This window comes from Empidonax traillii, unplaced genomic scaffold (genome assembly GCF_003031625.1).
Source record: "Empidonax traillii isolate 1590-97213 ecotype Southwest subspecies unplaced genomic scaffold, ASM303162v1 scaffold6:size4315531, whole genome shotgun sequence".
In the NCBI taxonomy this organism is placed as follows: Eukaryota; Metazoa; Chordata; class Aves; order Passeriformes; family Tyrannidae; genus Empidonax; species Empidonax traillii.
The window spans coordinates 4,036,007-4,050,640 of NW_020955199.1; the positions used below are offsets into that span (position 1 = coordinate 4,036,007).

The 14,634-nt window shown below is 34.5% G+C and overlaps 1 protein-coding gene across 3 annotated transcripts in view; it reads right to left on the reverse strand.

The window, feature by feature from the left end:
• The window catches only part of EDIL3 (EGF like repeats and discoidin domains 3), a 228,216-nt gene that overhangs the window by 97,602 nt on the left and 115,980 nt on the right, over positions 1-14,634 (reverse strand). For all 3 annotated transcript variants that reach the window (XM_027881299.1, XM_027881307.1, XM_027881291.1), the window contains one exon: positions 1,198-1,311. In XM_027881299.1, the coding sequence (XP_027737100.1) occupies positions 1,198-1,311 (114 nt within the window). The remainder of the gene's footprint in view (positions 1-1,197; positions 1,312-14,634) is intronic.

Below are 14,634 nucleotides of genomic sequence, written 5' to 3' on the forward strand. Positions count from 1 at the left end.
TTCTGAGACAGCAGTTAGTAATTTACATAATTAGCACAACCGTATTTAATTATATGATTACTGTAAATATGTGTAAAACTCTAATGGCGTAATTAGAACGTGTAATAACTTCTTGTAATTACATAATTAAGTATGATGACATAACCAAAATTCAACAGCAAATTTTGAAGAAAACTTTAATAGATGATAATTTTTATTACAAATTCTTTCAGGTAGCCATAGAGACCCTTAAACTACTCAAAGCAAATCCTAATCTTCTGTTTCCCTCTAGAACTATGTACACATTATGTTGAGTGCCTCAAATCTTTTTTTTCTTGTTGTATACAAATCTGGGAATTCACTGAAGCTACTTAAAAAAAAAAGATCACATCTTGTAATTTGTGGTTATTTCTCCATTCTGTTTTTTTCTCTATTCTCCCCCATACATCCACAAGGTGAACACAGGAAAAGGAATCATATTTTTCAGTTTTGTTGTGGTTTAATCTTTTTAATATTCAACCTCTAGCACTTTTTTCTTCTTTACAGTATTTCAAACTCAAGAGCCTCTAATATCTTTTAATAACTGTTAAGGTATATAACATTTCATTCCATAGCAGTTTATTCTACTTCTGTTATTTCTGGTCTTCAAGATCACCTAGTCTATCAAACATGAAGAATTTTGTAGTAACAACTTTAGGAATCAAACCTTTATGATCCATTAAGAGTCAATGTTACCATAAAATCATACAAGATTTTTCCCAGGACAGATCCTGGAGGAACTCCATAAATGACTTCTCCATAAATCAATGGTCTAAATTTCAGAGGCCACTGACATGTCAGAAAAAATAACTTATATTTTGGCCCTGGTCTTACATTTGTTTATATGTGCTAATAATTACTGTTGAAGCCAGGATATTTGTTGAACCCCTAGTTGGAATTTTTCTGCTTTATGCTACTTAATCCTTCTTCTTTGACTGAAGATAATGATTTTTCATTTTGCAAACCTTTCCTCAATTTCAGATTCATTACGTGAATGCAAGAGAGATTAGGTCTCTGAATTTTCCATTTTGAAAAAAACAAGATGGTTATTTTGAGTATTCTGGATTTGTAACAGAGAGAAATATTTCCATATTTCCATAATATATTATTTTTTTTCTGTAAAAATAAAATATTATATTTTATTTTATTAAATGGAATTTACAAACAGGCTGTACTTACTCTGTTGACAGTTTCTTCCCATAAATTCACCTGGGCATTCACAGGAATAGTTGGCAACAAGATCTGTACAGATTCCACCATTCTTGCAGGGTTCAGATTCACATTCATTCACATCTGCACAAGGTACATGGGATAATGTCAGCATTAAAAGAGAAAAGGTAAAACTGTAAGCACATGTTTAAAAGAACTAAAAAAGGAAGGTTTATTATGTCCCTTGTACAATATAATTTAATGTTTTGCTCAGGGATTTCCACTGTAACTTCCAAGAGGACATCAGGGCAAAAATCACAGTTTGTTCTTAAAAAGATAAACTGAAGGAGTTCTGCTGGAGTAATCAGTAGTCATCCCTGCAACTTCAAGAAGTGTAGCTACTTCTTTATCAACAGATGCCAGTTAAGAATGTCTCTCAGTTCATCTTAATTCATTACACATCTAATTGACAAGGTTGTTTAACCGTCTAAAAAATTTCCTTTCTGTGCATGAGTTAGTGGGCAAATTGAAACTAATAACTCCATCTAGAAGCTTGCAAATTTCATTAAGCTCAAAAGACAGAAAAAGTGGGTAATTTCACTTGAGTTTCTCTCTTCCGGCACACTTTGTGAAACACTGCAAGAATAACACTCTCTAGGTGTTTTTCAGTGTAGTAAACTTAAAGTATAATATCAGATTCTTTCAAATGTGACATGGTATTTTTCAGTCACCATAAATAGGCAGAATGAAGGATAATGCTGTGTCATAAATAAAATCCTCAGTTTCTGTATTTATGTTTATTCTGCATGGAGTAGAAATGGTTTGTAAGGATTTTATACATCATTGCCTCAAAGGGCTGCACTGTTGGTACCATATTTGCAATATGGTAGATGATATGGTAAATATGGTAGATAATATATTGGTAATAGGGTAAACCACTGGTGAGCAAAATGTCCTATGAATTGAAGTCATTATCCTTGCTGTTGTATTGTTGTGTTGCATCTGTCCTCAGAATGTAAATCAGGTTTGTGCTGCACACACAAAAACTTAAGAAGATGCTATAAAAATGTCTAAATCTTATGCAATACAGCCTATGCAGAAGATGCAGAATTCAGTTGTGTCGACAAAGTTGCTTCATTTTTGGTAGTTTGAGCATGTAACTTTTGTACTTTCAATTTGATTTTTTTTTCATTTACTAGTAATGTGTGTTCAAAAACTCAATGTTTTAATACACTCAATAGGATAACTTTCCGATTTCTGTGAACAGAAATGCAGAAAAAGATCTTCAGCTAAATATGAAGGTTAGTTCCAACTATTTGAACTGGAAAAATTTTAGATTTTTATACTAAAATTGACGATGGCAATTGATCTCTGAGCTTCTTTTTAGTCTCCTAATGTTTTACTATTTCTTGCCTATAAAGTTATCACATATTGGCCTAATAAAAAATTAGTTACCTGATTTTCTGTCAATTAAAAGGGAAGAAGAGCAGTAATAGCTTAGAGTGCAAGAAATAAAACTTGCAAAGGGAAATGACTGAAGACCAGATCTGCTAAGTTCTAAATTAAATTCTTCCTATGTATTTCTAAAATTTAACAAGATTCTTCAGCTCCCTATTTGCCTTTTCAAGCAAAGCCCATTAACCTTACATTTTTATCAGGTTATTAATAATTTTAATACAGGCTAATACATTTGTGGGGAAAAAAAAATCAAGGTCACTGGGAGCTAAAAAACATTTTGTGAACATATGAACTATCTCTTCCTTGGTGAAATACAGGTGGTAATTCATCCTCTTAAAAACTTTTCTGTGGAAAGATAATATCTCCTCAACCTCGACCTCCCCCTCCCCCCCATTGCAATTCCTTTTGAAATATGTAGGAGAAAATATACAGCTTTCCAGAATATTTCATACTGTTTCTGCAGTGATGGAGAAAATAAAATGGACTTGAAGTATCAGTACTCTCAAAGTAATCCTCATATTCCATCCCCATGCAGCAACTAGCAACAATAAGTGGAGAAATATGGAAGTTTTTAATTACTATCTTTGTTATTTGGCTCCAACAATGATTTTTTTCCCAGTAACTTCAGTCCTGTCAGTTCAAACAAATATATCACATTTGATGAATGAGAAAAGATTGGTCTTGTATTTTGTCTGATACATTTAACTGAAAAGAAAATGACTTAAGTCTATTACAGAACATAAAGAACATTCTTTAACATATGATAAATAATAAATTCTACAGAATTATGTCATTTGCTGTTATTATTTCATTTGATTGAATGTGCAGATGTAGAATATTTAATTACAGGTGGTAATCACAAACTGTGGTCAGATTTTGTTCAAATTCCTGGATGTGCCTATTTTGATGCCACACTTTACACCAGCTGGTGTATTTCCTTCCTCTGAAACACCTACAACTCCCTTTTAAATTTGTTATATTGTTATTAGAAGAAGGTAATTTGGATAGAAACTTTAAAATGTCAGAGTTTCTGGAGTCGTTGCTTCTAAAGACAGTGAAGGCTCAAACGCATTCTAATTCTGATCACATAACATACCTACAAAAGAAAGATGTTCAAATTTTAATGTAAATTAAGTAATACACAGTAAAATCACTGTAGGGCTCTCATGATTTTTCAGGCAAGGTTTGGTTTTATGTAAGGGCAGATTCAGAACAGATTTTGAAGTGTTATTCAGGTAACAATACATTGCAGTAAGTAAAACGCAGAGAGCTTTGTGTTGCCAGAGAAATCAGAGTTCCTCACAGATGTACACAGTAAAACTGAGAAATACTGAGTGAAATGGACTCATTAAGAGGTAGAGGAAAAGTCTTGATTTCTAAGCGGGGTCCAGTTAGATAAAAAGAACCCAAAACTCAAACAATTAGGGAAAAAAAAAGGAAGTAAAACTCAAACGAACTCCACCCCCATGGCCAAACCCCCAAGATTTCCCTACTGTAGGTGGATTCTGAGATTGATAGTGACCCTGAAACACAAATATACTGTCAGAAACTCAGAAAGTAGGAGAGAACTTGGCTATATCACATAGCAGTTTGGAGAACCATGAAGAGGAAGATTTCTGTGCTTTTTTCTTCCTTTGATGGATTCTATACTTATATATACTTAATATATCCTCTAAGTATTTAATAAAACATAAATAAAGCCTACTACTGTACTTGCAAACATAATATAATTAAAAATATGTAACCCTCATTTTGGACTTTATCTGTTAAATACAGTAATATGTTTTCCTGAAAAATTATCCCACATGGAATGTGCATATAAATGATGTAACTGTTATAATAAAACTTTTAACTTTTACTTACAGTCATTTAAGTTCTTCAGCAAGCTACTTGGTATAAACCTGACTTTTTATAATGAAGAGACCAAAAAGCTCAATTTATCTATGTGGGTTTTTTTGCCAACACATTCTGTGTTTTGGCTGAAAATACACACCAGTACCTTGTTCCTGTCTCCTGCTTGCTTGTCCTTTAGCCAGCCCAAATTCCTGGTTCCTGTCACCTGGATACTTGTTTGTGATCCAGGACTGCCTCTTGCAGTATAGACTTCCTAATGTTCCCTCCTGCTGACAAGCACATTCTTTCATTATTCTTTGGTACTCTTTTTGTCTTCTGGCTCACACATGGGCTGCTCCTCTCAGCTGTAAGTCATGTTTTAAGTCAGTCCTCTATAGGATAGAATCACATACACAGCTTTTAAGTTCTGGAGTCCTTACCGGAAGTCATCATGGTCCTTAAAAACAGCACTGATTAAACATAATCTAGGTATGCTTTACTAACATTGCAAATATTTTTTCTCCCATAATAAAGTCAATTTAATGTATAGAATACAAACACCTCTGTATCTTAACTGGCTTCTGTGGGGACCCACAACCATACACTGGATAAAGATCAAGTCTGAGAAGCTTGACACTCCCTCCTGTGCCCCAAATTTTAATATTCTTAAAAAAACCCCAGAAAACTTCTGAATCTGGTTCTACTTCAAAATAAATTTGTTGATCACTAACAATGTGTTTAAATATCTTTGGAAACTGGTGTGGCATAAGGTGGAGAAACAGGTAGTAGGGAATAATTATCTTTTAGTTGGAGTTTCGTCTAGTCTATTCTCATAGCTGCTTGATGGCTCTCAGTTTTAAAAATGCATTCTAGGTGTTTTTTTCTTTATTGTATATTGATCCTCAGTGATTTAATTACATTAATAAGTCAGCCTTATCTCAGTAAGGTCACACAAAATCTTGGCTTGCAGAACTTTGTAATATACTGTCATTGTTTAAACTTGAGCTTTCAGATAGTCAAATTTTCCATTACTAATTTCCTAGCAAATATCATGACAGTCAGCTTACATACTCTTTTTTATTATTTGTACTAATATTAATATTTTTATGAAACAGAACAATAAAAAATCAAAAGAAAAAAATGCATGTACCGGTGGATAACCTTCAATTTTTTTACTAAAAGGTACAGAAAATATAAGTAATTTAAATAATTTAAGTTTTTTAATTATAGGTTGAAAAATGTTTCGAACCTTATTTCTAAGGTTAGAACAACCTAAGTGTTTCTCTATAATTTATGTAAACAATACTTCAGCTTTTATTGTTCCTTGATTTAACCAGGATTATACAAAGACATTAGTACATTACTGGCTCATTACTCTGATATGAAACATTTAAAAAGAACTGAGGCATATTCCTATGAAATATGTGAAGTTAGTATATATTATTAAACCTGATCTGGATGTATTCAATGCACGTTCAATACAAGACAGACACCTCTTAGAATTCAGTGGTTTGTTTGCTTTTTCAAAACCAGTTTACTGACCACAGTAGGCTTTGAAAGCACTGTGCAAAAAACCTGCAGGAAACTTGAAGTATAATGTCATGCTGAAGGGATTCACTCTTCAGATATCCTTATTATCTGATCTTCAAAAAGGGAACAGTTTTATACTTGAGACGAAAAAGTACAAAACTCTTGCTCCCTACCCTTAAGAGGCTAAACATTGCATTACCCCTACTCTCATAATTCTATATAAAGCTTTCCTCATCCTGCAAGCATTTGGTACAAAATCCTGCGGTAAATGTCCTCCAGAGTAATCCATCATAGGGCTATCTATTAGAATTCTTCCTGAAACATTCAGTACTCCATCAGTGGACAAGGGATGGGCTGTAGATGTCATTTATCTGGACTTCTGTGAAGCCTTAGACATGGTCCCCCACAACATCCTTTTCTACATTGAAAGAATGGATTCCATGTAGGTGGATGAGGAACTGGTTAGCTGTTCACAATACAGAGGGTTGTGGTCAGCGGCTCAGAGACACAATGGACATCAGTGACCAGCGCTGTCCCTCGGGGGCCTGTACTGGGACCAGTGTTATTTAATATCTGTGTTAATGATGCAGACAAAGGGATCAAGGGCACTCTCAGCAGGTTTGCAGGTGACACTGAGCTGAGGGTGCAGTGACACACTTGAAGGACGGGGCCATCCAGGGGCACCTGGACAAGCTCCAGGAGTAGCCCTGGGAATCTCCTGAGGTTTAACAAGGCCAAGAGCTGGTGCTGCACCTGGCTTGGGGCACCCCCATGATCTATCCAGACTGGGAAAGAGCAGATGGAGCAGCCCCAGGGAGAAGGACTTGGTGCTGGTGGGGGTGAGGCTGGACATGGCCCAGCACAGAAACCCCTGTGCCCTGGGCTGATCCCACAGTGGGGGCAGCAGGGCACTGGGGGATTCTGCCCCTCTGCCCCCTCAGGTGAGACTCCACCTCCAGCCCCCGGGGTCCCAGCACAGCAAGGACATGGAGCTGCTGGAGCATCCTGCCCATGATAGGGGGTAGAATGGGATGAGCTTTAAGGTCTCTTCCAACTCAAATAATTCTATGATTCTATTAGGAAGAGAGTAAGTCAAATAAGAGAGTTACTAAAGCTGTGTTATGAATTCGAAAGAAATATTCTAATTAAGTGAACGTTGGAAATAAAAATAATTCCTGGACATAATTCAGATTTTTTTGCTTGATGATGCATGAGTGTTTGAGACACCTTTGTAATCAGCTATATACGTTAACATCTAAATATAAAACAAAAATAACTTTGGACAAAATTCAATTGGTTTTATCTAGAGTTCCTTCAGACTCTGCCTCTTAAGCATTCTTACATCATCTTTTTCAAAGCAATTTTATCTCTTTTTAGGCTTCTGTAGACTAATTTACATGTTTTTAAGTATGCCTCTGAAACTAGCCTTCTTAAAAAAATAAAAAAAAAATGCTACCTTTTAACAATCCATTGTTGTTTCCCATCCTAGTGTTTTCTGAAATATATTTATGTCAACTTGTTTCAAGAGAAACTGGAACATATAATTCTGTTTAATTTGATTTGTAAAAAATCAGAGGTTCTGAGAAACTGAAATGCAGAGTATTTTGAAGGTTTTTCTTCTAATTGACACTTCCTTAAATTTAGTGTGGCAAGTAAAAACTATAATATTGACAAAACAGCATCTTTTATTATGACTTCTTTCTCCACCAGCTAATTTATCATCTTTACCACCTATAATCTACATTTTTGTTCAGTGTTAATCTGCTATAGTTTCAGTGAATGAGTTGTGGCATCTATCTATAATATTGCAGTTTAAAATAGGTTTATTACCTTTAACATTTTTCTACCTTTCTTTATGTTCTGCAGTGGCACTTCCCCTATGCAACCCTCATTTCAAGAGAAATTCAAAACTAAATTTAAAGTTTTGAAGTGACTACATTTCTATACAGTAGTAACTATAACCACAGTTTTCAGAATGCTAAGATTGAGTAATTAAAAAAAAATCAAGAAAAAGGCAAGATTAGTTATTTTGCAGAATAATTTTCCACTTTAAAATAAGGCCAGTAAAAAAGGTAATATCAATAGCCTCTGTAAGAGGAAAGTACAGGGCAACCTCTATGAACACTGTAAAGTTTATATATCAATCCAATACATGTATGTAATACTTTATGTGCTATGCACACTTTGTAATGTGGTTTTCCATCAAGAGAGTATTATTACACCAAAAAATTGTTTTCAATTGTCTAGAAACTAATAGAAAATTACTAAAAGAATTATGAGATTAATTTCATCACAGTCTATTGGAAGCTTCTAGAGAGAGTACAAAGTGCTTCTTTACTTCAAAGGATTTTAAATAAGGTAGGGGCTTTACAAGAATCTTTGCAACAGTATCTTGTGACATTCATAGTGATATTTGTGACTTTATTTTCACACCTTTTTTTTTTTTTATATATTTTTAGGTATTTTCTATCCCTATTTGAGTTTTGAAAACTCATAAAATACAGAGAAGTTCCACTCTGCATAGGTGTCTACAGCCTGCCTTGCAAAATATTTATGTTTTTGTTACAGCCACTGAAAAGTTATAATTTTCTCTGTGGAGTCACACTTCCAACACTAGACTATGTGAGTATTTCCTGATCTTCTATTTACCTGTTTAAAATTATATTTAATGGCTTTTCCTCTGATGTAATTTAAACCTAATAGAATTTTGACATAACATATCCAGGTCCCTTCTCATTAGTTTTAGAAGTTTTAATATAAATTGAAGCAGATTTTTCATTTTTAATTACTTTTAATGAATACTGATATGAAAACCTTCATCCCATTGAGCAGCTTACCACTTAATTTTACACTGTAGACTTATGTCTTCAGGACAACTATTCAGGACAACTATTCCTAACATTTCCAATGCAACTTGTTAAAATAATTGTCTATTTATATTACAAGCATTTGAGAAATCATTTAAACTCTAGTTGAAAAAAAAAAACTTTCTAAAAGGTGAATCAACTTGTGAATCATTTTTCATTACAAAAAATGCTCCAAAAGCCTCAACTTCACAAGTAAACTTCAATTATACAACATTAGACTGTAACCTCTAATGGATGATTTGTTAAAATAGTGTAGGTGTGTGCATGACAAGAAGTCCAATTATTTTCTGAGCAAGTCTGAACCTAAAGCAGTAAATTAGCATTATTTTCCTTCACATATCCCCAAATCACTGTATTCTTTCAAAATGCAGTTGCTCATGCATTTCAGAATAGAGTGTAGGGTTACATTATTTTCACATGAATAAACAGTTAAGGCACATATAATTTTTAAAAATCCTATTAGACCAATATTAGACCAACTGGTCCTGGAGGATATGATGATGAATGCTCTAAAATGCTGAAAACAGATAATTATAATTGTTTACATATCTATATTTGACATACACAGGGTGAAGTATGGCCCGTCTATATAAATCCCATTTATACTATCATAAAAAGTTGTCTGTGGGACTACAGTGCAGTCACATTGCATAAGTGCACATACAGGTACTACATAAAGGTAACTCCTACTCTCTGCTAATAACTTTCAAATTCACACTCATAGTTGCTCATAAATATATGCCTGTTTTACAGTTAATGAATCTTCTTAGATTTGATCACAGGAATAATTAGCACTGTAAACAGGAGAATGGATTAATAAAAGAATGGATGGCCTAATACAAGAATAACTGAATATCTGTTATTCACTATAGAATCACTGTTAATTATAACCATACATGTATCCTAAGTCCAAATATTCATACATTTGTTTACAGTATATGCAGAATAACAAGAGAAAAGATGTGGCAAACTACAAGTTGGTCAGTGTCATCTGACAGCTCTATTATCTCAGGGCACATGCACTCTGGTTGTCCTTCATGTCTGACAGAGAGTTATATGCCCTGCACTAAAAACATCTCTTAGAACTGGAGTTTGTATTTGTGTTAGCTGAATAAGGCAATGCCACCTTTGCTTGATGATCACATCAAATAAGACCTATCCACACAGGTCTGTGCATTTTCCACAACTGTGTTTAGAAGCTAAGGATTTGCCTTCCAGTCTACATGTATAATCTGTACCATAACCTGGAGCTGTGGGTGCTATGCTACAATTCCTATAAAAATCTCTACTTTTGCTGAGAAATGGGAGGACGTTCTTTCTCTGTTAGAGCACTGAAGCCAGAAATAAGCATTTTAAACTCCTAATTTTAGATCTGGGCAAAGGCTATTTTCACCTTTCACTCTTTTCCTAATTTTGGTGTATGCCTTTGCAGTACTATTCTGAAGTTCCCTTAAATATTAAGTATCACTGACAAAACAAATAGAAAGGATGAGAAGAGAGCAGATTAATTTTTCTCTAACAATGAAAACTGCTGGTATGGAAATGAATATTGCTTTTAAGTAAACTCTAAAGACTGCATGAGGGCAATGACTGTAATCATAAAAAGCTCTGCTAGATACATGAAGGGATCACATAGAATACATTTTCAGAGCAAGATTCCACCTTACTGACTTGTGTAGAAGGTAAAATGAAACCTGACAGGATTACAAAGCCTGTCTATTATTCACAAGTAAATAGAAATTTAAATATTCTTTTATAGTGAAATGCCTACACATGTGGACCAGGGAACATCAACTCAGTTAATGCTTTGCTGTGAGGGGGCAATTCCTGAATGTAATTCCTGAACCTTATCTGCTAGAAATGTAGAGCTGGCAGTTCTACTTTTTATAGAATTATAGAATCACAGAATGGTTTGAGGATGATAAAGATCATCTCACTCCACCCCCTGCCATGGGCAGGAACACATTCCACTATCCCAGTTGCTCCAAGTGCCATCCAACGTGGCCTTAGACACTTCCAGGGATGGGGCAGTCACAATTATGACATTTATGTCCCTCTGCGTTTCCTGTCTCCTCACTTCTCTAGCACCTAGCAGTGGTCACATGCAGTGACCTGATCCCACTGAAAATCTCCTATTGCAGTTAGTTTGTGCACTGTCAGACAGTCCTGGTGAGATGACTCAAACTGAAGTCTGATGGGGATAAGTTCTCAGTGAAGATGGGCATCATCATTTTTGGCAGTATCAGGCAGTCACTGTCCAGAGGATTAACCAACTTTCAAGCCAAACTCATGACTGACAGAAAACCAAGTGCCTCTCATGATGTCATAAGTTGAGCATATAATAAGAAAAGGAATATAAAAAAGATTTATTAATTGAGAAAAACATTGTCACAGACAGGCTATGTCTTCATTTTTAGGCACTGTGGTGTTCTAGAATTACAGTTCCAGAGTGAAGCCATTAGAGGTGAGGGCACAGTGCTTGTGCGTCTCCACACGTGTCTCAGGGATGTTTTCTAGAACGGCTGGGTAGACAAAATGACCATTTACCCACTGGAATGTTTTATGTCAATTTCTAGTATGTAAAGTTCTCAGAATTTTAGACTGCCAGACTGTTTTCTTTTAGATTATTTTAATCCAAAGGCATTTGGTTCTTGGTCTCTCAGACTGCTGTCATACAAAGCAAAGCACAGTAAATGGAGATGATCAAAAGATTTTTTTTTCTTTTTAAATACGCTCCTGATTCAAACTAAAACACTCACCAGGATGACCAGTAATTGTATATTGCCTAATACATCAGAATAAATGAAATCCAGGAGAATATCCTGGGTATTCATATGCAAATGTGACAGCACCATGAGTTTTGCTTGAGATATTTTATGAATACAAAGGGAATTCTTTTGTAATGCAGACTGACGTATATTAGAGTATTATCTCATTATATTGAGCTTCAAGCCCAAACACTGTTTTTTCAGGTTTTGCACACATAGGTAGTGAGTCTGATGCAATATCCTTCTCCACCTCTGTATAACACTTGATCACAAAAGTGCATCCACATGAAAAAATACTGCTTATAACTTCAAAGGAGTAGCTACACTACTGAATGTACCTCTGAATCTTACTTTTTAAAAGTTCTTTGGCTTTTCCAAACTTCTCACTTGGTCTGTGGTATAAAAACAACCCCTGATGATTCATTTTTTTTTTCTTTCTTTCATTTTTCAGAAAAATTGTCAAGTTCCAAATCATAAGTAAGTCATAGAATTTTTGACTAGTTCAATGAACAGTGAAGGTATCAATATTCTATACAGTAGTAGGGTACTGCATAGCCTTGAGCCAGCATGAGTTCCTAACACAAAAATAATATTTTAATTCCACATCATTGACACACCTACACATAGAGGTGGTTGAACACAGTAGTCCTTACACTAACAAGAAAAATATCTGAATTAGAACTCTCATGTCTTTTTTTTTTTTCCTAACAGCTGCTTCCTACACAGATGGATCAGATTATGCCACTGTGTGACAAAATTACAAATGATGAGTGTTTTCTCATTAAACAGTGAGATTTAATTTCAAGATTTAATTTATCTTCATAATCTTTTTCACAGGCATGTCCTGGTATATCTGCAAGAAACCTGTGGGCACAACAGGGACTGAAAGCAGTTCTCCTTTCAAAGTTGTGAGGTGGCTGTATTGTCCTAAAGCATCACAGTGGCTTCAGCTGTCTTACAAGTTTCTGTGTTTACCTAAATGGGCAAAAAAGTGGGAAAAAAAAAAAAGCCTTGTCCAGCCACAGTTTTCATGTGTTTTTCCTCTAACCATCCATATCTTTACTGTGGTTTATCAATTGCTTGGGACTCAGTGCACCTTCAGTAAGTTCATTACAATATTTATCTTATAAAAGGGAGAATGCATGATGTAGACATTACAACAAGATAACCATTACTGAATTTAAAGTGGACTCTTTTTCTTATTTATTCAATATAAATTTGTTTGTGCAAAGTATCTTCATCTGCTAACTTTTAAAGGCAGTATATGAGTAAACTTAATTTCTTTCACAATCAAACAGCAATTCCTGTATTTTTGGAGCATTAATTTCTTTTCACCATAAAAAAATGTTAATCCTTAAGTAATATAGTAATTAATTATTGGGACACTGATTTACTCGCCTACAAAAAAAGTTTATAATGACTATTGGCAACCTAAGTGACTTATTAACCATACAAATATATATCCTCTTAAAAGCACCATTCATTAAATAGTTCAGTCAGTGTGTCATAAGAAATACAGCCCTCTGCTCAACATCCCCATAAAACCCAAAAGCAATCTGGAAGGTCTATTTCCTCCCACTATGACACCTTATGAAAGAAACTTGGCCATCAACAAAGGCTTCTTAATAAAAGCCTCAGCTATATATCCACTTCTGGTTAAAACAGGTGAAAAAAAGAAATATGATAAAGCAACTTGAAAAAAATGCTACATGAAGAATGTAGAAAGCACTGTAAGGATCTGATAACAAATAAACTGCTTTATTTTCAGGACAGGTCATTGTCACAGTAAAATATACCACAGAACAGAAAAGGTTTTGAGAATGACACTGAGAAACCATTTAAAAGTATGAGAAAAACTATCATGTGAAATAGAAAAGGTAACAATTTTAATTAGTTGCATAGAAGTAAGACAGCGCATGACAAATGTCTGCAATAATAAGCTGTGTACAGAAGGCTTTCAAAATCTGCTTTTCTTCTCATCTTATAACAGACAATGACTGAAATGTTTAAAGATGCTGAAAGACAGTAGATTTGAAATTGAAAAGGGATTTTTTTCAATATGTAGCAAAATTAGACTACGAAACTCAATGCAATGCATGAGAAAATTGTTAAGATTAGTAATTCATCAGGAAAAAACCCCTCTATTTGAAGTGTGTATGAATAAAAAGAATAAACAGTGCTATACACCAAAGGCTAAGAAGGGTGAAAGAAAATTGGCAGGGATATTATATGTTCAACCTGTGCCTTTAAGCCTATCTCTGGTTCTTACTGCATGAAATAAAATCTTCAAGTAGGGGGCAACTTATGCCCCATCTTTTCATGACCCCTTCTGAGAAGCATTCAGTATTTTTCTAATACCTGAGGTTTAATGTTTTTTCTCTCTGGACTTTATGTAACCTCAGCTCAATCGCCTACTGCTCTAAACAAGATATTTATCTGGACTGCAAGGAAAACAAACACCTTTTTCCAATAGCCCCAAAATTGTTGTCACTGTTGCTCAATCTCACCACACATTTGTCCTAAGATGATTCATGAACAAAATTTTCTCCATTTTCAATAGACAAACACATAATTTTTTTACCTCATTAGAGCATTTTTTTTTCCCAGGCAGTTGCATACAATTTTTTTTCTTCTGTGAATGCAGAAAAAATTTACTGTGCTCCTACACTTTACGCAACTTCTATTTTGGGAACATTTTACTGACTTTTCATCCAATAGCCTTTGGCAGTTATTTGCTTTTTTTATTCTTTATTGGTGATCTCCCTTAGGTGTCTTTCAAATTACCCACTTCCTCTCACATTTAAATTAAGCAAAATTCTAGAAGGTTCCCAAAAGAGCAATGGTACATCCTTCCTCCTGCATTTCTTATCTGACCTCCTGGTCAAACACAGGAATAATTTTCAGACTTCATGTCTACAATGCTTACAGGAACAAGCTTTCTAGGACATACTTATACATGTAACTTTATACTATATTATCCAGTTTATTACTACTCCATTAAATAGTTTATT